The sequence below is a fragment of the Podarcis muralis genome, chromosome Z (genome assembly GCF_964188315.1).
Source record: "Podarcis muralis chromosome Z, rPodMur119.hap1.1, whole genome shotgun sequence".
NCBI classification, from domain to species: domain Eukaryota; kingdom Metazoa; phylum Chordata; class Lepidosauria; order Squamata; family Lacertidae; genus Podarcis; species Podarcis muralis.
Genome location: NC_135673.1, coordinates 28,608,641 through 28,636,449, shown reverse-complemented (window position 1 = coordinate 28,636,449; position 27,809 = coordinate 28,608,641). Strand labels below are relative to the sequence as shown.

The window sequence follows — 27,809 nt, the reverse complement described above, 5'->3', positions numbered from 1 at the left end:
GAGTTGTTCACGACTGGACTTAACCGTCAGGGGTCCTTTACCTTTAAGCCTCTGAGCATACTGGTAATTGGTTCTTTGTTGTGATCATTTTGAGGGAAAGCCTGCTTGATTGTTCCATGTAAATAAAAGACATTGCATAATTTACCTGGAGATACTGAATGACTTTTGGTTGTCATTTTCTGCATTTGTTCAAGTAGCACCCAAGGTAATCACCCCATCAACCCACACCTTAAACCCTCCAGGGCTGGCAGTATGGAAAGGGAAGCCAATTCGACAGCTGGAAGAATTTTGGTGGGTGTATATGGCAATGATTTGGGAGCTGAAGTGGGGAAAGCTAGTAGAATAGGTAAATTTCCCACAAATGTAGTGATGCCCCCCAGCTTGGTGGTGTTAAAAGAGCATTAGACAAATTCACGGAGGATAATGCTATCAATGTCTGCAAGTCATGATGGCTATGCTTTTCATCTACTGCTGAAGGCAGTATGACTCTGAATACAAGTAACTGAGAATCACAAATGAGGAGAGGACTTTCCACAGCCATCTGATTGGCCACTGTGAGAACAGGATGGGGGACTAGATGGGCGACCGGGTTGACCAATCAGGGCTCTTCTCATTTATTAGCTACATTTTAGCATGAGAAATTCTGGGAGTGGACTTGAGCCATTGGCTTAAAAGCAAATTCAGCCCTCCGGTTCATTTAAATCACCCCCTTCTAGTCTGTAGTCTGGCAGATGGGGAACTCTGGCTCAAATCCTCCCTCAGTGATGAAGCTCTAGGAGTAACTTAATTCACATGGAACGATGTTCTGCTCTTCTTATACAAATGGTGAGCTATAATGTGTGTGGCTTAGTTTACTTCTTTATTCTTTTAGGGAGGGGGATCCCTTTACTTGTTTCTGTCAGCTCTAATTTTGTTGATTAAAAAAAAAAAAACCTACAAGCATTCGCTGCAGAGGCAAGATCTACTTCCTGTCAGCCTCACACTGTTTGCTAGAGACAGATGGAAGGAAGGAAATAAGAAGCTGAAGGAGTCTGGAAAAGTTGCTATAAGACAGAGGTGGAATGTTGAATGTGGCCCTCTGTGCCTCTTTACGTGGCCCTTGGGACTTCTGAAGCCACACCTTTTCCCAAGGCATTCTTTTTATAGGTCCTGCTCCATGCCTGACTGGAATGTGTCCTTGAACTGTGATAATGCCTGGAGAAAGGATGGAGAGAGGTACAGGGGTGGGGTTATATGTAGAAACTTCTGGCTTTTGCATGGCTGAAATGTAGCCTACTGTACAAAACGGTGAGTCATGCCAGTTGCCCCACCCACTTCTACTTCTGGACCCACCCCACTACTGGCATGTGGACCTCCAAAGGTTGCCTGTGGGGGAAATCTGGCCCTTGGGCTTGAGAATACCTGTAATGGATTAGGATCAACATAAAGAATGTGATTGGCCTTGCATGCCTGCTTTAAAAAAATAAAATAAAATAAAAAGGAGTAGCTATGGGAAGATCCAGACTACAGTGTGGAAGGAAATTGGGTTTAACCATTTGCCCTTGGCATAATCTTGATCTGGACAGCACACCTGTTCGCTCCTGGAGGGAAACTGAGGAACAAGCCAGATCATTGGTCTATCTAGCTCAGTAGTCTATCTGCTTTCCAGAGTTTCAGACAGGAATCTGCCTTAGCCCTGCTTGAAGATGTCAGGCCTTTTAAAGTGTGAACAGGGCTGTATTAACACCATTAGAGGCCCTGAGCATTGAAAAGATTATGGTGCCCCGCCATTTGTAATCTGAAATGAAAACAATACTAAACTATAAAACAAAACAAAACAGATTTATTGCAACGCACAACAGGATCTGATTTCCTGGCATTATTTCTATCTACATATGTAGGAACGCCCCCAGGTTCAGGTGGGGATAAGTAATAAAAAGAGAACCAAAATAAAAATAAAAATGGAGAAAGAGTTGTGGTGGAGTGTAAGAAAGTGTGTGTGTTTCCATTTTGATGGAATTTGATGGGTCTCCTTCTGCTGTTTTGGTGCCCTGAGCACACGTTGGCAACACAGCACTGAATGAAAAGCGTGTGTACAACCACTAAGCACCTCCCCTCCACCTGCGCCCCAGTAAATATCTGCCATGCTCAGAATGGGAGACTGAGTCCAGAATGGGACTCTGGATACCTGCCCCAAAGTCCTGTCCTGAAAGCACCACTGCCACTCCCACAAATACTGTTCAGTGAACCAAACTAAAGGCACATAAAAGGACCAATCACATGCTTCATGTCATGTCTAGTTTGTTCCTTTGTTTTCATGGTGGCCACTTTGTGTTTGGGCTGGAGCAATTCAGACCACAGATGAGAGCCAGCAGGACTGAAACCTTCACTCAGAATATCTCCCTCCCTATATTAGATGAAGTGTCAAGAGAAGGGTTCCAGACCCTCCAAGTGTCCTTATTTTCCAGGGACATCCCTGATTTAGAGAAGCCATCCCAGTTTCTGGTTTGATCCCAGAATGTCCAGCTTTTCCTTAGGATGTCCCTATTTTCATTGGAGAAATGTAGGAGGGTATGGAGTTAACTGACCCCCCCATAATTATCATTATGGAATGGGACATCCCTATTTTCATCAGAGAAATGTTGGAGGGTATGGGGTTCCTACCTAGAATTTTGCCTAACATGCTAATTTACTATGTGCAGGGCACTTTTTAAAACATATATAAGAGAAGCAAATAATGCAACAGCCTCTATCTGCAACCTGAACTGGTACAACCCAGACTCAGATTAACCACCTGGAAACAGGCCTATGACACTGAACAAAGAAAAGGTTAATAAACAGTTAATAGTGATTGGAGACAAAGGGAGGGAGAGAATGAATGGGACAATAGTCTAATAAGTGTTTTGCGCAGAGAACAGGGAGAGGGAGTTGGGGACAGGAAGCATTGAGGCATCAGTCCTTTAAAAGATCCATGAAATCAATTTGAGTATGCAAAGATATTCTCAAAATAACTCTGAGGAATGAGAAAGGCACAGAGTCTGGTGAAAATAACCTTCGGATCACTTAACACTTCAGTAATCTCATGGATGCTAAAATTCTGCTGCAAAGTGCTTTTTTAAAAAATAATAATAATAATAAAAGAAAGTCCAATCTACATTTTACCCAAATTCTTTAAATGACTGAGTAAATTAGCAATCTCAGCTTCAATATCTTATATCTTATCCTATTTCAATATCTTTCATATTTTGTGTAGTTATTATGAAGACAGATGGTCCCTTGAGAAAATCAGTGAGGCAGCTTGGGTAGAGCTCAGCCACAATTTCTCAAAATACTTTTTTTTCTGAGTGGAGAGCAAAATTCTGAGTGGTGGTTTTTTTAAAAAAAACACCCTTGAGCCTTCCCCCCAAAAAGGAGGGTCATTTTGTCAAATATTCACCAAATAGTGTCCACCTCTCCCCGCCACCACCTTCCCAGAGAGACACCAGAAGCTACGTACTTCCCATCTTCAGGGAATGATCCTGCATCTCTATTTCTGAGGCACAGTGGAAGACACTATATAGTGTCCAGGCAGCCAGGACCGAAGCTCTGCTCTTGATACACTGCCAGTAATAACGGTGAGCTTCCCTCCCGCAACAAACAGTTGGCGGATTTTGCCCTTCCAGTAAATATTTAGCAAACTCCACTCCCTAAAAAAACACACCACACACAATTTCATTGCCATAGAGAATCTCAGGATGCCAAAGTTTTGCGCTCAACTCATCCGATTATGGTCCACTCCATGGTCCACTGCCAAGAATCCATCAGCTTTTGCTGATGAGCCAAAGCCGGAAGCTCTGCAGAGTTTGACATGCCACTGCTTCTGCGATGTTAAAGGAGTCCCATTAGAGGCAGTGGTTAATTGCAGAAGGCCAGGGAGAGTGGTTGCACCTGCTCTCTCTGAGAGGGGATGGAACACCGTCGCTTGCTTTGAAATGTCCTGTTGCGTTCATCAGCCTGGATGGCATCGAGAAGTTATAGCCGTAGAAACCATATGGAGGATGTAAGGCACAATTAAGGGCTTCCTGGGTAATGGGACTTGATGGGAAAATGTTTCCAGATGCATGCAAGCCATACAGCATATGCCCAGCAGAACTGGGCCCTTGGGGGCTTGGTCCATTTAGGTCTTCTGCTTTGCCACTTTTGACGTTGGTTATGCTCAGAGAAGACAGTGCAGGCATCTCCACCATGAAGTGAGGCAAAAGGGGTGGGCTGGAAGCATTTCCCAGTTTAGGATGGCTTGGGAATATCAGCGATGGCTGTCTTAAAAGGCCAGTAGGGCAAATCTTGTAGCAGACGGGGAGGCCAAAGTGGTGGAGGTAAGATTCCGGGCATGACATTCTGAGGTTGCTTGCTGACAGGTGGAGTGTAGGAGGAGAGCAAGAGGGAGAGAGAAGAGAGCTGAGAGGAGACGGGGTTCCCCCGGGGGGTGTCACAGGGGAAGACCCAGGACTTCCACCTACAGTAAGGCAAGGAAAATTACGTTGTTAAAATATTTTTTTTAAAATAGAGAGAGATTTCCCTTTCTCTCTCTGGTTACTCCCAGATTGTTGCTGTTTGGAGGTGGGTTTCGATCACATACCTGAAAATGCACCATGCAATAATAGAGACTTAGGAAGATTCTGTACAACAAACCCGCATCTCCCAAAAAGTCAGACTTTTCCCAATAACGAAAGTGATGGGAAAGTGTTCTGAGAAGTGTGGGATAACACTTGCTTTGATGCAACATTATCTAACCTCTCCAGAAACAACTAGAATGAATGTTCTTTTTTAAAAAATAAATAAATAAAAAGCAATGGACATAATCTATTCTCCATGCAAACAAATCAGAATGAATGCTCAATAAACAAGCCATCTTGCAGCGTACTCTGTCTTTCTCTGTGTCTCTCTCTCTCAAATGCTCAGGATATCCAGTGGCAGCAACTTCTGGGGCTACTACTAGGAATGTGCAGTTCTATACTCTATGCCCCAAACTATAGCCCTGGTGGTTTAAGACACAGGTGCTTCATGTCTTAAACCACCAGGGCTATAGTCTAGTGGCATTTCCCTAGACCAGCCTTGGGAAACCTCAGACCTGAAGGCTTAAGGTGGCCCTCCAGTCCTCTGTATCTGTCCCTCAGGACTCTCCCCAGCTCATGCTCTCCGCTCTCTTTGGGTGCTTTTGTCTGGATGAAATGTTCTCTTGAATTGGGACAGTGCCTCTTAGGGTTCCTATAGTCCCATTGCATTCTCTCAGGCAGGGGTGCCAACTTGAATAAAATATTGGTAAGGTAAACCCTGCCCCACATAATCGATCACATGACATAGTGCATACACACGATTTGAATGGCAATGTCCATCAACTTTGGGGGCCCCAGCTCCCTCTGATATCTTATGGGGGGGGCAAAAATCCCTAGGAGTTGGCTCCTATACCCCTAGGGAAAACTTCTGTTTATTGCTCAATTGGAGCATACGGCAATTTTCTGGATTGACATTTGCTCCAAATTAGCACTAAAGAGCGTGTTTTCCCTGAGACAGGAGCAGGGCAAGGAGGAACCACTTGGACCCATGCCTAGAAAGCACATGTCAAGCAAAAAATGACTTGGACCCTTGCTTTCTAGGCACGGGTCAAGTGGAAGTGTGAGTGAGCCATAACTTGCCTGTTTGGAGGATAAAAAGGGTTTTTTTTTGGGGGGGGGGTAGAAATCTCTCTGTATTGTGTGTTTAGAAAGTGGCCTACTGAATCAACCACTCTCATCTGTTGCTCCATGCACTTTTGCTTTTGGCCCTGCCCACCACTGATGCATGGACCCTGGAAAGTTGTCCATGGCTAAATGTGGTTGTTGGGCTTAAAAGGGTCTCTACTTCTGCTCTAGGATGTTAAGAGATCCCAGGTATTGGAATGACTCCACCCAGGTTGGCCATTGGCTTGCCTCAACAGGAAGAGCTGTTTGCCTGAGCAATTATTGTTTTCTCCTCTCTATTTTCTCCTAACCTGCTGGCTCCATACCCATCAACTGCCCCAGAAAAAACTGGAACATCCCATTTTCTCCCATGAGAGCATGGGCAGCCATTTTGGGAGCCTTGCTCTGTCATGATTTTGGGCCGAGATCTCACCCCGGGTCTGTGTTTGGTCTCCAAAGGTATGAAAACTATTAGCCAAACTGAAATGATGGTATGTGCAACACGGCTGAAATTGTAACACTGTTTGACAGAATGACAGAAATTCAACTAAGAATTATTTCTGCAGTTGGTTCGTGGTACCAGTTTTTGAGGGAGGGAGGAGGTGAGTGCCATGGTAAGTTCTCTGACTGCCCTTGTGTTCCTCCCTCCCTCTCTCTCTCTCTCTCTCTCTCTCTCTCTCTCTCTCTCTCTCTCTCTCCAAACACACACACACACACACTCATTCTGCCATTTCTACACTCTTTTGGAGAGAGTTTAAAGTGGAATGAATGTTCCTTGCAATCAAGCATGTGTAATTATCTCACCAGAATGTAAAGCTGGGTATTTATCCAGGCTGCAAGCTTTGAGCAATTTAATTGATGGATTAATGAGCAAAATCTTAAAAGGGGGCAAATCCCCCTTTGATTAATCAGTTGGGCTCAGAAGAAGCCAAAGACCTAGGATTCTCAAAGGACAAGCTGTCCGCAGGCCCCAAAGATGCAACAGCTCCCTTTTTGCTAGGCTGATGAAAAGGAACTGTTAAAATAGCATATCCTCCTTCTACTTGGCATCCAAAATCAACAAATATTTTAGCTTTCTGTATGAAATTACTGCAGAATTATTCAGAATGAAAATAAGGACCCCAGGCAACTGAAACTCACTGGAACTAATGTAGCAGCATAGTAGCTAAAGCCCCGTTGAACAGAGTGAGACAGGACCTGCCTTATTATGGGTGAAGCTACCCTTGCGCCTGGTGTGAAGGCACCAGCTGTTGAAAAATGCTGTAGATAGACTGTTGCTGGAGATAGACTACTGCCAACACATAACTCTGGTTCCTAAAAGCTCACATTGGCTGCCCATATGTTACCAAGCCAAGTTCAAGGTTCTTGTATTAACTTACAAGGCCCTGAACAACCAGAGTCCACAATATCTTTAGGACTACCTGCTCCCTTATATCCCTGCTCAATCAATGAGATCCCCTTTGGTGTTCCTCAGTGGCACAGATGAACTACCAGAAGATGTGAATTCAGTGTAGTGGGCCCAAGCTTGTGGAACTCCCTCCCTAATTAAAGTTAGAAAGGCACCCTCTTTTCTGAACTCCAGGTGCATGATGAAGTCCCCCTTATTCCAGCAGGCATTTTAAGTTAGTTTGAGTTTCTGTTTGGTTCTATGGTGATTTCTTTGGTTTTGTTTCATTCCTTGTATGGTTTATTTTTATGTACACCACGTAGAAATTCTAATGATTAAGCAATATGTAAATGTCATAAATAAATACATTTCCAGTGGCAGATGCTGGGGTGTGTGTGTGTGTGCAGCAGTAAAGGTTGGTCCATGGGGAAATGAGGCACTGCCCCACCAACCTCAGGCTATCCCCAATAACCAGTGCAGTGTGGATTCAGTGAATAGGAAGGCAAATGAGAGAAAACTAGAATTAATTGGCTCTGCCTCCACTTACTAATGGACTCCCGGGCTTCCACCTTGCCAGTTCCACTGGGCACCAGACACCACTAAGTGGCATCAGTGTGATGGGTCTCATCAGAACACCAAGACCCCAACAGCTGCCTGAGCATGATGGATGTTGGACCTGATTATCCCCATGAGGGACTGACTGGGAGTTACTTTTCTAAGGCCACCAAATGAATCCCTGATAGAGGCAAGAGTTGAATTGAAGAGCTTTTTGGTTCATTGCTCAACCTTGTGCAGCCTAGTCCCAGGCCTGTTTACACAGGAGTCAGTCTCACTGCAGAGCCAGCCCAAGGTATTTTGATGCCTGAGGCAAAGGATGAGATAGTGTCCCTATTACCCTTCCTGAACCGCTCTGCTAAAGATTTAGAGTTCTTTTTGCAACTACTGCCATACACAGCATAGGACCATTGGTCCATCTACTTCCCCAGGCACTCCATCTGAGACCTTCTGCATGCAAGGCTATGGCATTTCCCTAAATGAGCCTGCTTTCCTTATGGGCAGTGAATGAAGCTCCCTGTTGTCAGGGTTGAAATGAGATTCAGCTATCAGTCCAGTCAGCTTCTCTGCATAGGTAAGTGGGACACTATCTCATCCTTTGCCTCAGACTGAGCTTTTTTTAGGAAGCCAGAGGTTGTTGAGCTCCCCCCCATTTTTTATTTAATTTTTTTTGGGGGGGGGCCACAATCCACCAAGATCTACCACGAACCCCCCGCGATCAACCAGAAGATCACAAACTACCTGTTGGACATCCCTGCCCTAGACCATTGGTTCTTCTTGTTCCCCAGGCATGGAACTAGGTTCTCTACCACCAATCTATGGTCTTTCCCAAGGAAATCTGCTTCTTCTTAAAACGGTTTAAAAGGAAAAATCCTTCTGCTCTGCTCTGGATTCAGGCTTAGCCATGCTTAGAGTAGACCTGAAGGGGCTCAAGTCAGCCCAGCTCAGCATTATATTGTTGTGAGACATGGTATTGGTCAACGTGAAAAGGCCCTTTATCAAAAGCATTTCATGAGCATGCTGACATACAGCGTTAACAGGAATATAGGAAGCTGCCTTATACCAAGTCACATCACCAATCCCTCTTTCTCAGTATTGTCTGCACTAACTGGCAGTACATCTCCAGGGTCTCATACAGGAGACTTTCCCAGTCCTGTCTCAAGAAAACAGGGAGTGAAACATGGATCCTAATCCTAACCTTCCCCGGGGCAGGGAAATGATGTTTTAAATAATTTTAATTCTCTAGGCCAGAAAGTTAAAAGCCAAATTTGCATGGCCATCAGATACAATGTCTTTACTGAAAATTAGCTTCCTTGCTATCCCAATATTCAGGTTGCCAAAGCCTCCAAGGAACTGACTGCACTGAACATGTTGAAAAGCATGCCACTGTTGCTTAAAGTTCAACATAATGATCTCAGAACCAATGGAGAATTCTGTACTTACCCTGACTTTCTGCACCAAAAGACTTAAAATCCAGGGTAAGTGATGGTCTCCACGGATATGATTCCAGAAGTCCATCCAATACTCCTCTACAAAGCAAAGCACGGACATCAGCCTAGCACTTGCATAGGAATATGTTCCAAAGGCTGGTTCAGATATTGACAAGTGGGGTACTATTTAGCAGAGTCATAGCCATATAGGAAATGGCCAGATAGGAAATATGAACACTTATAAAAGTAATCAAATTTCCACTTTCCTTTATGGAGATGGGGGGGGGGGGGATGGATTACAGAATTCAAGCAAAATATCCCTGCATCACACTTTCTTTCTTGCCCACGATCCTAAGAGACCAAGGCATACAAAATACCGGTAGGATATTGTTGAGATGATCAGTGTATCAACCTACCAATGACTATATACCAAAAGTTGTATTACACCCACCCCCCACCCCCCTTCATGGAAAATGAAGGCCTCGGTTCTGATAGGGGCAAGCCACATGCAGGTTTCCACACTAGGAATGCACTCTTCTCATTAAAGGGGAGTACAAGTGGCTCAGTCACGCCACGTCAGTGAAGCTTCTGGGGCATCGCAGAAGGTGCTGCAACTATGAATGGAAGTTGAGTGATTGGGGGGCACATTGGATTTTGTGCAGGGTGCCACAGTGCAGAAGCTTCTGCATCCAGCAAGTTTGTAGACGGGAAGCCAGGCAGTTTTATTGCACTAAACAAACAGATGTAGTGACAGACTATTCACATATAGCAAACAAATAGCCTGCAAATAATCTAGTTTGGCCCTCAAGAGGTAGAGAGGGTTGTTTTTGGAAGGTGGATGTCTCAGAAGCTCCAGTGAGCACGCAGTACATCCTGGGTGGCTCTTGAGATTCTGGCAAAAATATATCTTACTATGCACATGAAAGTAGGATATGAGACATAAATCAGATTGCAACCGATTAAATTTTTTTTGTTTGTTTAATTGCTTAGCTTAAAATGTGCTCCAGCTTGTTAACTTAAGGAAAGCCTTGCAGCTGGATCAGACCAAAGGCCCATCTGCCACAGCTTTCTGTTCTGACAATGGCCAACCAGAAGCCCATTATGGGAAGCCCACAAACAAGACACAAGAGTAACACCGGCATTCTTTCCACTTGCGGTTCCCAGCAACTGGTATTCAGAGGCATATGTCTGAATATTAGAAATAAACATTAAATATTGTGAAAACTGTGAGTAATAAGGACCACTTTAAAATAGGAGTCTCTCCTCCCTTTCTCCCACATTGGGTGCCTCCTGCAACACCCATGGGGTCATCAGAAAACAAGGTGAGAGGTTGGATAGAGGGGGTTCGTAACTATTGTTTTTACCATGTGCAAATATTATTTATTATTTCATATGTGTATATACAGCTTAATAGCAAAGCAGACTCTTAAGTGTTTTAGGAAAATAACAGATGAAACTGGAAAACTGCAATATTATGTAATAGAAAACTACAAGGCAAAAGCATATACTACTCCATTGGTTAATCAATTATTACACTGAAACTCATACTATCAATTACCGTATTTTTTGCTCTATAAGACTCACTTTTTCCCTCCTAAAAAGTAAGGGGAAATGTGTGTGCATCTTATGGAGTGAATGCAGGCTGTGCAGCTATCCCAGAAGCCAGAACAGCAAGAGGGATTGCTGCTTTCACTGCGCAGCGATCCCTCTTGCTGTTCTGGCTTCTGAGATTCAGAATATTTTTTTTCTTGTTTTCCTCCTCCAAAAACTAGGTGGTCTTGTGGTCTGGTGCGTCTTATAGAGCGAAAAATACAGTAGTTAGGATAGCCTTCATGGATCTGGTCCCCTCAAGATGTTTTGAACCACAGCTCCTCCCACCAGCACTTGCTGGGGCTGATGGGAGTTGTAGTCAAAACATTTGGAGATCACTAAGCTGACCAAGGCCAGATTATGATGCATTTAACTAGTGGACAGCCCAGCAAATAAATGGTAATAATTTACCTGTTTCTTCCAGGGTCTCTAAACCCTTTAGCAAAGGGATTCCGGTCAATCTTCAGTTTTGTTATCTGTGGACATTCGCAGCAAAACAACAAAAAAAGAATTGTTTGAGTGCTGTAACCAGGGCAGCAAACTTTTTCAGCAGGGGGCCGGTCCACTGTCCCTCAGACCTTGTGGGGGGCCAGACTATATTTTGAAAAAAATAATAATGAACAAATTCCTATGCCCCACAAATAACCCAGAGATGCATTTTAAATAAAAGCACACATTCTACACATGTAAAAACATGGTGATTACTGGACTGTCTGCGGGCCAGATTTAGAAGGCGATTAGGAGAGATCCGGCCCCCGGGCCTTAGTTTGCCTACCCATGAAGTAACCCAACACTTGAATGGCAAAAACCCTAGTTAGACAGAATGTCATTCATTTGAAGGAGAAATTTGATTCCATTCACACTTAAAGGCAAATCTATGAAATCTGCCCTTTCTGAAACAATATGAAAACGTAACTACAGTCATCCTTCAAAATGCACATTTACCTGGATTTTGTGTTGCAGTTCTCCAAACAATGTTTTTTAAAAATGCATATATTAGGGGGAAGTGCATAAAAATAAATGTAGTTGTGAAAAACACATTAATATGCATTATATTAAGGGGAATTGTTTGCAAAAATGTGTACAAAACAGCATGCAAAAATATGTTTGCTGGGAGAAATTCACATTAAACGCTGATTAATTATTCTTTTTTTAATGCAGATTGCTGCAGAAATGCTGAGAAATGAATTAAATATTGGATAATTGAGAACTGGACAGAACAAAACCAACAGATCCTTCCATCCCTACTCATATGTGCTCAATGTTAGAACAGGTTTCTAAGAAATTGTCACAATTACCCTACATATAAACATGAGCTTTTCGTGGTCACTAGAGTGCATTCTGTGAGTTTTGTGGAGCACTGTCCTCAGTAAGGGGTTTTAGGTATACATGAGTGTAGGGAGAGGGATATAAATGGTGAGACCTTGGGAGGCAATTGTTCTTTGAGTTTGTTCCACTCCTCTTGAGTCCCAGGTTAACTAATAATCATTTGTTGGGTTAGAATGTGTTGCATTTGCTACACCTTTGAAGTCATTGATTGATTGATTGATTGATTGATTGATTGGAATTCATATACTGCTAATATTTTCTAACCTAAGCAGTTCACATAAAATAAAATACACATTTAAATTATCAATAAAAAGTCAGAAGTAAAAGCAAGTTCATTTTTAAAAGATACAAAGCATAAACAAAACCAGCATAAAATTGCATATTAAATTGTGCACCAGCTTTTTCATATCTGGATAGGCTTTTGCAGACTCATACCCTAATGTTACTGGACCACACTTGTGCCCTGATTCTTCTAAAGAGACAACTTCACCAAATCAGCAGTTTTGATGTGATCTTATGCATGTTCACATCAATATACTTTCAGTACTGTTCTATTGATGCATCCGTGCAGTTTGGCACACTTGTGGTTAAACCACCACACAATTTATAAGTAATAATAATTATCATTCAATTTATGTCACTTAAAGATCATAAATATGAGCAAATAGTTTGTGAGCAAGAAGTGACCTCACGTGCATGATATAGTAGAGATTGTTTTCAGTGAGTTTTTTTATTCTATTAATAATCTTGTTGTATTGTTGTTTGTGTTGTCCCTGTTTTAAATTCTAACTCAAAATAAAATCCCATGAGTGCTGCCCCCTGCAAGGAAAACACCCCCCCCCCCAAAAAAAAGAATTTTGGTATAAATAACTGAACTAGGAATGAGAGAGCAATTCATTTGGGTTTCACAAAGCCCACACTTCCCTAGCCCAAACATGTGAATCGGAACACAGCTCTTCTTTGCTTTCGTGTGCCCTTGTTTGGATTTTGTGATACAGTCTTCCAACTAAAGAATGCAAACAAAAAAGTGTATATAAGTGCAAAGGATGTGGAAGGAACTCATCCATCAGCCAAAATAACATGGATAAATCCACTGTACAGAGGAAACCTGACTTGCAAAAATTGTATGACAGGAGAAATGTGCCTGAAAATGCATATGAATTTTCATGAGGGCTTAAAATATAAAAATATCTGAAAAGTATGCAGAAATGGGGCAGACCAAACTTAACACTGGAAAAATAAGAAACCAAATTACATGTAAATTGACAGATTCATTCACATTAACATCAAGTTTCGTACAGGGGCAGCATTTAATCAATATTTTACTGATCCAAGACATTGAGACAAACTTCAATTTGGTCCGTGCGCATACATACACACACTTTTCCGTATACAGAAGTTCACCTTATTGGTAGCACCTTCCACCACACCTGCGGGATGTAATCTAGCTTAGAGGGTACAGGTCAAGACTATGCGCACTAGGGATAGGTGAATGTGTCAATTTCAGTTTCTCTCAGTTTCTCACTTTTCCTGAGTTAAATTCAGTTCTCCACCTTTCCACATCAGCTTGTATTTTTTTTTAAAGAGTTCTCATGAAACTCCATTGGAATTTTAGTGTGATTTTCTCCTAATACACACATTTTAGCACGATAGTTTTGCTAATGTACACATTTTTACAGAGCGGTTTTCCATAATATAATGCATTTCTGTGTTAATTTATTTGTGTAGGGTTTTTTTTAAATGCATCAGTCCTACTTTGAGGGGGGGGGGACAAACTACCTTAATTTGCACAATTCCAAATTCTGAAGAGAAATGAATGGAAGTACCATTTTTGAAGCATCTCTTAAGTAACTTGCCTGCTGGTTTTGATAGGCTGTGACAGTGGTGAATTCAGTTTCTTTAAATGAGAAGGTCTGAACGCCTGCTGCTGGCAGTGACTGGATCTGGGACAGATCAAACCGGGAATCCTGGACAATGACATGGACTCTTGGCTTGTATTTGTGCATGGACTGTAGAATAATCTGTAAGAGAAGACAGGCAAATGTCCTTAAAAACCTCAGGTCTAGGGACCCAGTGGTACTATATCTGGCTCTTGGGACTCTCCCAGCCTATTCTGTGTGCTCCTTGAGTGCCACTCGCTTGCATGGGTGGGAGGGTGAAAGGGTGCATAGAAGCCTCTGGCTTTTGCATGGCTGAAATGTAGGCAATTGTACAGAGGTAAGAATCACATCCATTGCTCCACCCACTTTTGCCCCTGGCCATGCGTATCACTGGCATGTAGCCCCCAGAAATGGAGATGTAGCCCTTGGAATGAAAACATTTTCCTATCTCTGGTTTATAGCGTCAGTGCTGATCTAGGTTCCAAGGGAGGTGACTTTGACAATGGGGATGGTAAGGAGCTCCATCATTGGATCTTTAGGCCCTTACGTTACCAGAGCAGGATGAGAGGGACAGGTGCTGAAGCACAAAGGGGCTCCAGCTATGCATTTTACCCAATGTGGCCCTTGCATCACTGTGGCGACTTCATGGTAGAGGAACTCATACACTTATGCACAGAGACACAACTTTCTCTCCCTCGCTCGCAATTTCTTAAATTCCAGTCTGCAAAGTATGTGGGGCTGTGACTCTGAATGTAATAATGCTGGAAGCTAGATGGACTACCAACTGCCTAATTGATTGTGGGTTTTGTTTTGTTTTGTTTTAATTGGCATGAGCTCCCCTCGAAATTTTGGTAAAATGAAAAGTGCTATATACAATGGTTTCAAATAAACACACATACAGTGGACGCTCAGGTTGCGAACGTGATCCGTGTGGGATGCACGTTCGCAACCCGCAGCGGCACATCTGCGCACGCGTGGGTTGCGATTCGGTGTTTCTGCGCACACGCAAAGCACGATTTAATGCTTCTGCAAATGTGCGACCGCCGAAACCTGGAAGTAACCCACTCCGGTACTTCTGGGTTTCAGCAGGTCCATAACCCGAAAAAACACAACCTGAAGCATCTGTAACCCAAGGTATGGCTGTATAAGTCTTAGGGTAACCCTAAAAGTTATTTCTTGTTCCAACAAGAAAACTCTGTCCATCCCTCCCTCCTTCTCCCATCATAGCAGTGCACCCTCCAATCCACACCTACATGCCCTTTGTCGTCCATCTCATTGTTGGTCAGTTTCACCCGATCAAAGCTGATGATCTGTCTCATCCAGGTCTCTCCAGAGCAAGGGGAATCTGGGTGGATGTAAAGCCGGGGTGTGATGCAAGAATGGTCTGTGTTTCCGGCCACCATCCACTGGGAGCTGTGGTAGACATACCTTCATAGGGGACAGAAGTCATGAGGTTAGGAATCAGCAGAACAATCTAATGCAGAACCCACATTAAGTCCTGTAGTTGGCTTCTCAACCACACATCATAAGCACATTAGATGCACCTGCCGGATCAGACCAATGGCCAATATAGTCTAGCATCCTCTTCTCACAGTCAGACTCTGCCTGTGGGAAACCCATAAACATTCTTGAGCACCCCCCCCCCAATATTATACCCACTTTCTGGGTTATGCAGAGTTCACATGATTGGCAGCAGTGCTGAGTCACCTGGCAATCAGAGCCTACCCTGTCAAGAGCCCTTAAAAATGGAATGCTGAGGACATTCCTTCATCTCTCACTGCCCATTCAGAAGGCTACCTTTTTATTAGATTTGCCACTTCTTTAAACTGTTTTTTGTTGGTAGCCTAGGATTCCTTTTCTGGTGTAAGAAAGCTCAATGAAAAAACCGAGTAAGATCTTCACTTGATGCTACCCTCCAACATCAGTTATTAGTAGCAGATCAACTCTGAGTTGATCTCTAACAATAATGATTAAATACTAAATCCTATAGTTGCAGTTTCCTCCCGGTTCTTTCTGTTCTGGGGTCCTGTGAAATGTGCACGGAGTTTGGGGGCATTGCCTGTGCCTCGTTATAAATTCAGGGCTCCTTCAAAGGGATTCCAAAGAAACTGGCCAGGTGTGCAGTATCCCCAGCAGTCAGGTTTTTAAAGCCTCCATTTCCTTGCCGGACACTCCGCGGGACCATAACTGGCTTGCGATGTTAGGTCTCAGCCTTCCGCCCCCCCCTTCCGCTCTATACTCTTACCCCTGCTTTGCCTACAAAGAGATTCTGGTTCTATTTAGGACTCAGCGCTTGAAAAATTCGCTTCTTGAAATTCACTCACGTCAGTTAGAAGGACAAGGACGGGTATCTGAACCCTGAGTAAGTTTCTCTTTGCAGCGGACATCTCAATATTTTTTCACCTTTAGAACACCGACATAAGGACCATATACATGCTTACTCAGAAGTAAGGCCCAATGAGCTCTATGGGGCGTACTCCCAGGCAAGGGTGTATAGCATCGAAGTGTTAATAATCCTATTCTTTTGTTTTAGGTAGTAACTCCTATTGAACTCGGGGAACTTTCTTATGTATAGGGTTGTGCTGCGAAAGCAACGACAGGGCAAAAACGCGCCACATATTTAAAGCACGGTTAAAGCATATGGCTTCTTGCAAAGAATCATGGGAACCGCAGCTTTCCTCTCACAGAACTAGTTTCCAGTGTGCTTTTCACATGTGTTGAATATCCTAAATGTTTGTGGGGCGGATCTTCCCAAAAGGAACACCGAAACTGGCATTATTGTTATTTTTGGGGAAGTATTTCTGATTTCCGTGAGCGATTTAAACAACAAGATTACATATCCCGCCTTGAAACCTTTGGGACGTAACACGCTCACTGTTACATTAGCTCTGTCTCCTGTTGCCTTTGATGTGGGAGAGAAAGGCAGCTTTCTCAAAAGGCAGCCCCTGATCTCAACCTGTCAAATTATTGTCGAAGGCTCCCTGAGGTCCTGAGAACTGTTTGTTTACTTTGCAACTTTCCCCAAGTCCTTTGGGGAAGGGGCGTAGCTCAGCGATTAGGACGTCTCTTTTGCCCTGGCATCTCCTCCTGGTAGGGCTGGGAATACTTCCCTGAAACCCGGGCGCGCGGGCAAGAATCACGCTCAGTATAGGGCAATTTCCCGTGTTCCTAAGAGTCCTGATCAAAAGCACCTCTATTGGAAAGAAGTACTGTAGAAACCAATGTGCACATCGTCTCCCAAACCAGCGGTGGAAGGAAGAGCACGGGGTGAAAGTAAACGGGACTGTGGGGCACACAGCTTCTGTCTGTGGCACATAGAATCCCGCGCCAGGGTGACGCAGGCCCGCCGTGTATGTACGTATACTTCTTTACGCAGATCTGAAGTGTGTATATTCCTTCGTGCAGCGCATAGTTAACCTGTGGAACTCTCTCCCTCATGAGGCACTGGCAGTGATGGCCACCAACTCAGGTGACCTTTTTCTTTTTTTAAAAAAAGGTTTAGATAATTTCATGGAGGACAAGGCTGCTAGCCTCGATGGTTTTGTTCTACCTCCACTGTCAGGGTCAGTATGTATCGGAATACCATTTGCTTGGAACTGCTGCTGTTCTCAGGTCCTGCTTGCAAGCTTTCCACAGACTTCTGGTCGACCCACAGGATGCTAGCCTAGATGGGCTATAGACCTGACCAGCAGGATTTACTTATTATAGAGTCTGAAGGAGTTTGCTTAGGCTGCAGTGTTAACTGCACCTGCATGGAAGTAAGCCCCACTGAATTCAGTAGGGCTTACTTTTGTGCAGACATAGGACTGCGCTTTAAGAACTCGCGTTTAGAACTGACTTGGATCTTAGCTTTCTGTCAGCGTCTGAAGAGCCCTGCCTACAATCTGTTTTTGACTGCTATTTTTCATGCGGATTTTAAATCAGTTGGAATTAATGGGGGAAATATCTCTTTGGGTCCAGATACTTCAGAGTATTTAGGATGTCGTAAATTCGTGCAAACAGCGAGCTATTGATATATTTTGCCAATGGGTCAGAAAAGCTTAAAAAAGAGGAATCGGTTTATGATTACTCCGCATAACTCCGGCCCTGAATGACTTGAGGAGACGTGGTTATTTCCTAGAAAGGGGGCGGGGGGATCCTGCTGAATATGAGAAAATAGGCATAAGAGCGAACTGCAGTTTCACATGTAAGTTGATGGTCATATTATGAAATTAGGAAGGGAGCGGGGGAAGTATTTGAAGAGAAAAGGGAATCCTGCATGAAGCGCATCTGCTTGCTTTAAAATGGCTTCCAGGCCTACTGGGGTGGAGGGGCAAGTCCCTTCGACATCAGCGGGACTGATTCACACGTACATGTAGGAAGGAACCATCCTGTAACTGGCAGATGAAGCTGGGGAAAGATTGAGTGTGAGGTGATGCTACCATATGCGCATCCCTTTCTGTGCTGGTTGGGAGCTGAAGGCCCTGACACAAGCAGGAGGCACGTCGTCATCACCTCCTGCTGAAGTCATCCGCGAATGAGAGCGTGCACGTGTGAACTGACCCTATATCTTGCTTAGCTTCCAAAGGAGAACGGTCCGCGTTTTACCTGTATCTTTTCGAATCTACCGGCACCACGTCTATGGCGATGTAATATTGCTTCATCGAATCCAGACCTTTCACTTTGACTCTGACCGACGGAAACATTCTCCTGCGAGAAGCGTAAGAAGAGCAATAGGTTTCATTTGGCATCCAGTTCCTTGGTTCTTTTCTTATCCCGCTCTGTCTCCACTGCTCAGGGGTCATCGCGCAACTGTCCACAGCCATACCTGAAGGGATACCTGCCGCTTTATGAGCCCCGGAAGTCTCAGGCCGGCGAGCCTGCCTTTCACACCGCCAGCCTGAGCGCATTCCCTGTGACATTTGCAGGACACTGGAGTTTAAGGGACACCCCGTTCCCTTTGCATTGCAAGGCTTACAGCTGATGGGACTTGCAAGAAATGGGCATGATCCTGTGCGCGCTGACTTGGGAGTAAGCCCCCTTGAACTCGATGGAAATTACTTTCGAGTAAACATGAACAGGTTCCGGCTGAGTTTCCCTCTTTTGCTGCTCCCGCTATTATCATCACCCCCATTCCCTATCACATCAGAAGGGGATAAATGATCTACTTTCAGGTGTAGTAGAATCAAAGAATTGTAGGATTGGAAGGGACCCCAAGGGTCATCTAGTCCAACCCGCTGCAGTCCAGGAATCTTGCCCACGAACCACAAACCTTCTGGTTAACAGCACTGGCACATTGCGCCACATAGACCTGGTAGAAACCGGCGTGGAAGTAATAGTTTGAACCCTTCCTAATAGTAAGAACATAAGTAGCTATAGTGTTGCGCAAAATACTACTAGAAGTCGTAAATTGCTGGTTTCTGTCATAGTGAATAAGCCCGATTAAAAGTGCTTAGTATTTTGTTTCGTTTTCCAAAAGCTTTCTATATCCGCGAATGCGTGTGAAATCATTCAGGCACCATTATCAATGCTAAATCTTAAAACATGCTTCGTGGGGAAAAGGATCCCAACCACAGCAGGATTTTTCTCTCTCTCCCTCCAACAGATTGTCAGTAGGACCAGACTGTTCGTTTACCAAGCCTTGGGCTGCGGCTGAAAGGTAGGAAGGAAAGTCTCAGAAGGACCGAAGACCAAGGGGAGGAGAGAGTGGGGATGCAAGAGCATGTCGATGTGCCAGTTCCGTAGAAAGGTTTACCAGAAAAACAAGATTCCAGCCCAGCAGTGAGGAACAGAGAGCCAGCAATGGTATAGTGGTGAGAATGTTGGACCAGGACCTTTCAGGGTTCAAATCCTCACTCAGCCATGAAGCTTCCTGGGTGACCTTGGGCCAGTCACCATCTTTCAGCTTAACCTACTTCACAGCGTTGTTGTGAGGATGAAATAAAGAAAAGTTAGGCTGTGATTGTAACAGTAAATAAACATGCCAGATGTTCCTGAACTATACAACTCTCACTGCATCTGACTGTTGGCCATGGTGGCTGGGGAGACATGAAGTTCAGAAACACCTGGAGGGCCACAGGTTCCCCATCCTCCTCTAGTCCTGGGACAAATGTGTCTACAATCCTATACTTGGGGTGTGTTCACATTACCATTTTAGAAGGCCGTGAAGTTGTTAACATACACACACACCTTTCACAGGTCTTTCCTCTCTCCCTATTCACATCAGCAGGGCTTCCTAGTGTCACATTCGTTTTGTTTGTGTACACACTACAGGATGGGGGTGTCTTTACCCTGTGCAAAGGAGGCTAGAGATAAATTAGAAAAGACTTGAATGCTCCAACCCATGTGAATCTGTTTTAAGAAACAATGCATAAAAAAAAGCTGTTTTTTTTAAAAAAAACCCCTGCAGGAAATGTGCATTTAAAAAAATATATAATGGCCTGTGTGAACACGGCACAGAAATCTGGGTAAAAACCCAACACAGTGAGTGCACAGTAATTGAGAGTGTGAACTCAGCCTTAGTTAGCTAGGAGTGAGTCCCAGTGCATTCAATAGGGCTGTTATCTGAGTAGAGTTGTATAGAATTCCAGTGCACCTCTGCCTTTAAGGCACCACAGAACTTCTTACCCCATGGACCTGGCTTTCCACTGCAGTGCTGAGGTCAAGGGTAAGGATGAGAGAGCAAATAAGGCATGGATGGTTTCCCACATTTTGAAGTAAGTGAAGTAAAACATATTACCCTCTGCATAGCACTTTTCTGAAGACCATTCTGTCTGCACCTGCTATTCAGGGCAGAACCTTTTATTGCCCTAGACTTCAGGGGTAGCTAACATGGTGCCCTCAAGATGCTACTGGACTTCAACTTGACCATAGGCCATGCTGGCTGAGGCTGATGGGAATTCCTATCCAACAACATCTGGGGGCACTACATTGGCTTCTCATTGTTTTAATAATCTTGCAAGGGATGTTGCGTGAGGTGTTTTAAATAAGGGGAGGTGTCTACATTCTGACTTGGCCAGGGACTTTTACTGCCCTCTGACTCCTCACAACTCTTATCTGTTGAGAATGAGGCTGTCAATGGCTACTAGACATGATGGCCACGTTCTCCCTCTATTGTCTGAATCAGTAGCCTCTGAATACCAGTTGCTGAGAATCACAAGTGGGGAGAACTCTGTTGTACACAGGTGCCACTTGCAGGTTTCCTGAAGGTTGAGAACAATACATCTTTGGCCTGATCAGACTGGGCCCTTCATATTTTCTTATGACCTTCATAAATTAATCTCGCTTTCTCCCTCTCTCTGCAAAGAACTGCAAAAATGTTCAGCCAAACAGCAAATGGGTGCACAAAGCAAAAGCATTTAAAGCTATGCATTTCATCCATCTAGCTACTGAGTGCCAAAAACACTGGAATATTGAGATTTGGAATTCCACAGCACACATCCTCAGGCATGGATGTTTGAAAACAAATTTTTAAAAGCATCTTCCTTCCTTCCTTCCTTCCTTCCTTCCTTCCTTCCTTCCTTCCTTCCTTCTTTTAATGACACCATACTGGTGACAAGGTCAGCCTTCTCTCCAGGAAGGCTTATCAGAAATGTTTTGTGTCTCTTTCTGACCTTATAGTAGAGGGCAGGTAAGGAATCAAATAAATCAAGTACTCAGAAGTAAGTCCTGCTTGGCTTAAAGGGCCTTACTCCTAAGTAACCATGGGCAGGATTGTAGGCAGATCAAATCAATGCACAGGTTTCCTCCAGTAGTTAAAAGAAAGGACACCTACTTAGGAATAGGTTGCCTTGAAATGCATTGACATCAAACCAAGGATGTTTAGGATCTTGATATTAGGCTCCTCACATTCTTCCCTTTTAGTGACATGTCACCCAATCTTACTAACTCAGTGGCAGAGCACATGCTTTAATTTTTGGTACCTGCATTTAGAACCGGGGAAGATTATCTTTCTAAAACCCTGGAGAGCCGCTGCTAGTCAATGTAGACAAACTGACAGTTTCTTCTGTTCCTTTAAGGCTTCACTTGGAAGTAAGTCTCACCGAGTTCTTACTCCCATGTAAACGTACATGAAATTTCAGCCTCAAGCTTTGCCTTAACAGCTCGGCCTTGATGATAGTGACTCGTCACCCACTAATTCATGGAGCTCTGGTTTGGGAATCGAATAGATTTAACGGAGAAAAGAACCTGCAGAAGCTTATCATAGTCATTTCTCTTGATCAGCGAAGGATGAACTTGTGAGAGAGGAGGTGGTAAGAGAAAGAATATCGTGGGAAGAGATTGTCTTTTTATCGATTCAGTGGTGCAGTTAACGTAATTTTAGACTCTGGGTTTAGTGGTTTGCAACCCTCCCCGCATTTAAGGATGGGAATATATTTTACTTCCTTTTCACCGAAACCTGCTAAGTTGGCCCTGCAGCGTTTGCGATCCCGGGACTTGAATAACCTTTTATTTAAAATGATATTAGAAAATGGCTACTGCATTGTAGGTGCGGGAGACCAGTGATAAGTTTTACGCATATCACAAAATCCCCATAGTAAAGTCCTCGGCTCATCAGTTTTCTCTCACTCTCCCAAATCACGATCTTACCAGGATCATTGTTATTAAGGAGAAGCTTTTCGCTATAGAATTTATTCCAGGTCGTGAGGAGAGGGGAGCCTGCAGTGTAGATGCAGGACAGGAGTAAATGATAAACATATCTGCCTGTGCTTCCCCCATCCCCTGTACTGCAAATATTTGGTTTGAAATAAGGAAAACAAATTATCTTAACTCTAAGCGATAGGGGGGTGGGATGTGTGTGAAGGAATTACCCTCCAAGATTACAAGGAGTTTAGGTTCAGGATTGAGCAAGGACCAACACACCCCCGCGCCTCTAGAGAACTGGAGCAGGCAAAATAATTGTTAGGGTAGATGGAACAACGGTTCTGAATTGTGATTTATGTAAGGCACTTTCAGACTTTCCTGTATCCCTTCGCCTTACCATGGACGGAAATTCTGCCTCAGACACTGGGGTGCTGAGTTTAAAAAATGTAACCTCTGGCAAGAAAGGTCCCTTGATTTCCCCGTTTCGTTTTCATTGGAAATAAAAGGGGAAGGGGGAGGATAGCGACGCCTCTCCCTGAGTTGTGGGGAGAACAAATTTGTCTCCCTTGTTAAAATAAGCCTCCCCCACCCTCTAGAACACAATGTGGCTTACTTCTGAGTAAGCATGCCATTTGTGCATAGTATGGGCACGACCCACCCCGACCAAAGCACTCTCAAGATCAATCAGTTACTTTCCAGGAGAGAGTTGAGCAAGCGCTGAATTATTTGGCGTTGAAACCGGCGGGACTTGGAAAGTGTCCCTCAGAAACAGGATATTAATAAGAATGAATGAAAGGTGGAATGTACCAGAATCCACCCGTGTTTGTTAAAAGAAAGAAAAAGGCCTTACAGTACAATCCTATACATGTCTATCCTGAAGTAAATTCGACTCAGCGCAGTGGGGCTTGCCTTACTCCCAGGTAAGCGGGTACAGTATAGGACAGCAGCCTTAGTAATTTACTTGATCGAACCCACAATTCCGTGAGCGCATAGACTTCGGACCATGCCAGCGCTGGTTTATTGTAAAGGGTAGAGCAATCGTGTGCATTTTTAGCACAGCAGCTGACACGCCGACAAGCACAGTAGCTAACACGTTACTGGAAATTTAGAGTGCTGTCTGGGGGCAGATCGCGCGCAGCACACGCATACACACAATAACAAAAAAAGGAAGAGAGATATGAAACTCCGGACCAGATGCCCTACCTGCCGGCTTTGGTGATAATCATTTCAGTGCCGATTTCGTGAAACCTCTTCCACAATTCCGAACCTTGCAGGTCCACTTGGATCGCTCCGGCCCCTTCTCTGGTTTCCTCCGGGAGGGAGCCCGCCGTTTCTCCCTTAGATTTCTTTTCTGGGAGGAAATAAATGCAAGCGGGGTACGGGGACAGAACTACAGCGAGTGCCCGCGGCTTGGACATGCCATTGGCTCCCTTTCCTTCCGAGTGGCTCGGATCGGAATTCAAGCAGGGATGCGTTGCGAGGGCCATTGAGAGCCATTCGTTTTTAGGAAGTGCTCTCAAATATCCTTTGGAAGTCCTGGAAGGATTTTCTAGGCAGAGACTTTGTAGGCGCCGATAATTCCTATGGACTGCTGGGAGGAAAATCTGATGGCACTCGAACCTGCTCCATTCACACTATGGATTTAAATTACAGATGGGTAGCCGTGTTGGTCTGCCATAGTCAAAACAAAAAAAATTCCTTCCAGTAGCACCTTAAAGACCAACTAAGTTAGTTCTTGGTATGAGCTTTCGTGTGCATGCACACTTCTTCAGATACACACTTCAGAAGAAGTGTGCATGCACACGAAAGCTCATACCAAGAACTAACTTAGTTGGTCTTTAAGGTGCTACTGGAAGGAATTTTTTTTGTTTTGACTATGGATTTAAAGTACTTTACCAGCACCACGCAGGAATCTTGGGAACGGTAGTTTGTTAAGGACCCTTAACAAGCTACAGCTTCCATGAGTCTTTGGGGGAAAACAGAGTGCTTTTAATGTGCTTTAAATAGATAGTGTGGATATTTTTTTTAAAGAAACGATTCAAACAATTGCAGGCACGCACGCACACATATGACTTATTTTAGCACGGCTTCGTTCCTAGAGAAATTTTGGGGAAATATGAGCTCGCAAGTAAATGTGTGGAAGACGAGAGTAAATCCGGGATGAGGAACTCTCGGTCCCTGCAGGTGCTCTTGGACCGCCACCTTCCATCTGCTCCAGTCAGTCTGGTCAATGGTCAGGAATGATGGGAGTTACAGTCCAGTAACATTTGCGGGGTCGTATGTTCCCTGGGGTGTAAATAACGATTGGGGGTGGGGATTTCCTATCTTCCGCCGCCACTGAAGCAATTACTTGGCATTCAATTGAGCGCTAGGTGTAGTTTTCGCTGCAATTGCCCTCTCTAAATTTCATTTGAATTGCGCGAGTTTAAAGGTCATGCCCGAAACAGAACACAGATCACCCACAGGCCCCAGATTAATCGCTTTGGTCTTCCTTCGGTGTAAAACGAGGCTTTGATCCATTCCCTTTAGTAGAACTGGGAGCACGGCTGAGCCCTATTCACATTTAAGAATCTTAAATTAAAAACACAGTTTAGCACTCGGATTTGGAAAAGTACCCCCTCAGCGTGCGTCCGCCTTCATTGTACAAAGTCCCTTGTTATTTTACCCTTCGCTTATTCAACACAGTCCTAACTTTTTATTTGGGGCAAGCGTTATTGAAAACAGAGCAAGTTTTAGGGGGACGCCGGATTCTTCTTCCGGCTGGCAAATGAGGAAATACAATAAATAATATGTTCCCGTGCCATGCTTTTCTTAAGGTTGTACCAGGGAGTAAACCCTATCAGACGCAGAGGGAGACTCAGCTGAACCGCGCAATCCTAACTCAAAAGTAAATTCTTTTGGATTAAATGGGAATTTGCTCTCAGGGAAGCTGGGGCAGGAATTTGGGACTGAATCCTTACAGGCTACAATTCTAAACGCGCTGACGGACTTCCGAAGAATGTATAGTTTTGGACTGCACGATTCGGCGGTTGCCGGACTAGCACTACAGTGAGAAGAAAGAAGAGAGAAGGGCGACTTTACCTGGCGCCTGGTTTTTCCCGAAGACTGTCTTCTCGGCTACTTTCTCAGCAGAGCGCTCCTCTTCTTCCAAATCCAGAAGTTTGCGCTTCCCCGAGTTGCCCACTAAAACGTCCACGGAGAAAGCATGCGCCCTGGAGCTCAAAGCCATGATCCCCGTTCCAAATGTGGAGTCTCTTTCTTCTTTTAGAGAATAAAATAAAGAAAGTTCAGGAGGGAAGCCTTCCTTCTTTGCTTCCCCTACTCCCCCCTCTTCAAAGCCGAAAAGAAACTTCAGCCCAGCTCAGAAGGGCTTGTGGCCCGATCAACCCCCTTCCAACGCTTTGCGCAGCATCCTAGAGAGTGAGAAAATATATCCAGCTTCCCAGCTCCATTCAGGATTCCTAATGGCTCTCCGAGGAAGCGACTAGCAAAAAGAAGACGACATTTCCATCCCTACTTTTTTTAAAAGGTGGGGTGTGTGTGTGTGGAGAGAACAGAACTGCCTTCTTTGGCAAATCCCAGGGACAGAGGAGTAAGACTGACAAGGGTAAGAAAAGGAGAGGGAACGCGAAGTCAGCTGAACCTGGATCGAGCCAACAGACTCCACTGTTTGTGTTAGGCACTGTTGGAAGTGCTTAAGAGAGAGGATGAGGGAGAGGGAGAGGGGGAAGGGGGTGCGGGGGAGAAAAATGGGGAAGGGCCATGGGGTTGAGGAAAACTCGCCCCTCCTTACCGGGATGAATGTCGGAGACTCTGTTCTCCTTTCCGTCGGCAAACCTTGAAGGGAATTCGACATATATTGCTTGCTGGGTGCCAATTTGCCAGGCAAAGCGCAGAAACGAGTAGCAATAGGAGGCGTCTTTCTGGGCGTCCCTTCTACAGTCCCCGTCTAGATCTGGCGAGTTGTCTCCTGCTAAGTCTTCGCACCACTGGGCGGCGCGGGAGGGATAAGGAATTAATGAGGACTAGAAGCAACGTTTCAAAGAGTTTGCTTCCGGACCTTTCCATCGAAACAAACATGCCTGCCTATTATTATTATTATTATTATTATTATTATTATTATTATTATTATTATTATTATTATTGACGTTCAATTCTGTTACGAAAACAGCAACAACAAAATAAAATAAAATAATCAGCAACAACAAAGCTGTCGCTATCCCAGCCGCAGCAAGCCTATGAGTCTTTACTTGCAAGTAAGTGGCAGAGAATTTAATGGAATTCTGAGTAAACATAGACAGGATCGGGCTGCATGTTCATTTCTGCGCGCTCGGGGTCAAATCTTCCGATGAAGCCTTTTATGGGGAAGGAAGTTCCGTTGAAATCTCCCCACATCCACTGCCCAGTACAGTAAAAGCGATACGTTGTAAGAGATACGTTGATTTCAAGTTATTATTCCACGCAGGCTTATTTGATAAAATGGCTTCTCTTGAAGTTGTTTAAAAATGCCGCAAAGAGGCGACTAGTTTTGTCGGAACTGAGGGTGGGAACGGCGTCTCTTTGATGATGCTGATCCTGAGTTTCATTCAGCGCTTTACAACAGCAACGCGTGAAACCTAATGGGGCTGGTCCCTGCCGCGAGGCGCTTGCAATGGAAGCGCACGATCCGGCCAGCTAGGCGCGTTGATATTGCTGCGGATTCCAATAGCAAACAGCTAAGCACGTCCTTATGCAATCAGACTTAAATGAAAAGTGCTTTTAACTTTGGCTGGAAGGTGCCCTGAATTCCCACCGGGAAGGGACAGCAATAGGGGAACAGTAAGGGATGGATAAATCATAGCATTCATTGATCGTTGACATTTCAACACATTGGCTTCCATTTAGGAGCACAAAAAACATTTACGCAGGCCGCTTAAATCCAAATACTGTAGTTTGGTTTCAATTCCTCTCTACTTAAGCAGTGGTGAATGGCCGGGCAGGCAGACGAGTTGGGGGGGGGGGTTCATTTATTCAGGCTTAAAACGGTTTGGTGGTTCCCATTTGACGTTCAGAATCCAGGATGTGATATTTCCTCATTTTGATTTTAAAGCCACTCCAGGGACAATCGCATTGTTGCAGAACCACCCAGAAAAATAACAGCCTGGAACAGATTAGGCGAAGGAGGGACTCCATCAATGGAAATAAATCGCGCTGGGCTTGCTAATTTCAGCTGCCTTCTCAAAGCCTTTGCATTTGTCCAAATATCAGAGTAATAGCATGTTTACCTGGAGGCAATTCCCTCCGAGTTCCATGGGGCTGAGAAATATGGGTTGTATTCAGCTACGTTTTACGCATTTAATGGACCGTAGTCCTGCCTATTAGTTTCAATAAATCTAACATGAATATGACTAACGCTGGG

At 44.4% G+C, this 27,809-nt stretch overlaps 1 protein-coding gene across 2 annotated transcripts; it reads right to left on the bottom strand.

Moving 5' to 3' along the window:
• Positions 1–3,365: 3,365 nt before the first annotated feature.
• TBX22 (T-box transcription factor 22) lies at positions 3,366–26,371 on the bottom strand. Of its 2 annotated transcripts, XM_028715370.2 has the most exons (9): positions 26,205–26,371; positions 25,493–25,672; positions 23,615–23,762; positions 18,437–18,538; positions 15,103–15,277; positions 13,826–13,990; positions 11,052–11,116; positions 9,064–9,149; positions 3,366–4,474 (listed from the first exon to the last, which is right to left on the bottom strand). In XM_028715370.2, the coding sequence occupies exons 2-9, from the start codon at positions 25,638–25,640 to the stop codon at positions 3,861–3,863; spliced, it is 1,503 nt and encodes a 500-aa protein (XP_028571203.2). In that variant the 5' UTR covers positions 25,641–25,672; positions 26,205–26,371; the 3' UTR covers positions 3,366–3,860. The 2 variants fall into 2 exon arrangements, with proteins under 2 accessions (XP_028571203.2, XP_028571204.2); XM_028715371.2 differs by lacking the exons at positions 18,437–18,538; positions 26,205–26,371 and having other exon boundaries at positions 25,493–26,111.
• Between the last annotated feature and the right edge of the window lie 1,438 nt (positions 26,372–27,809).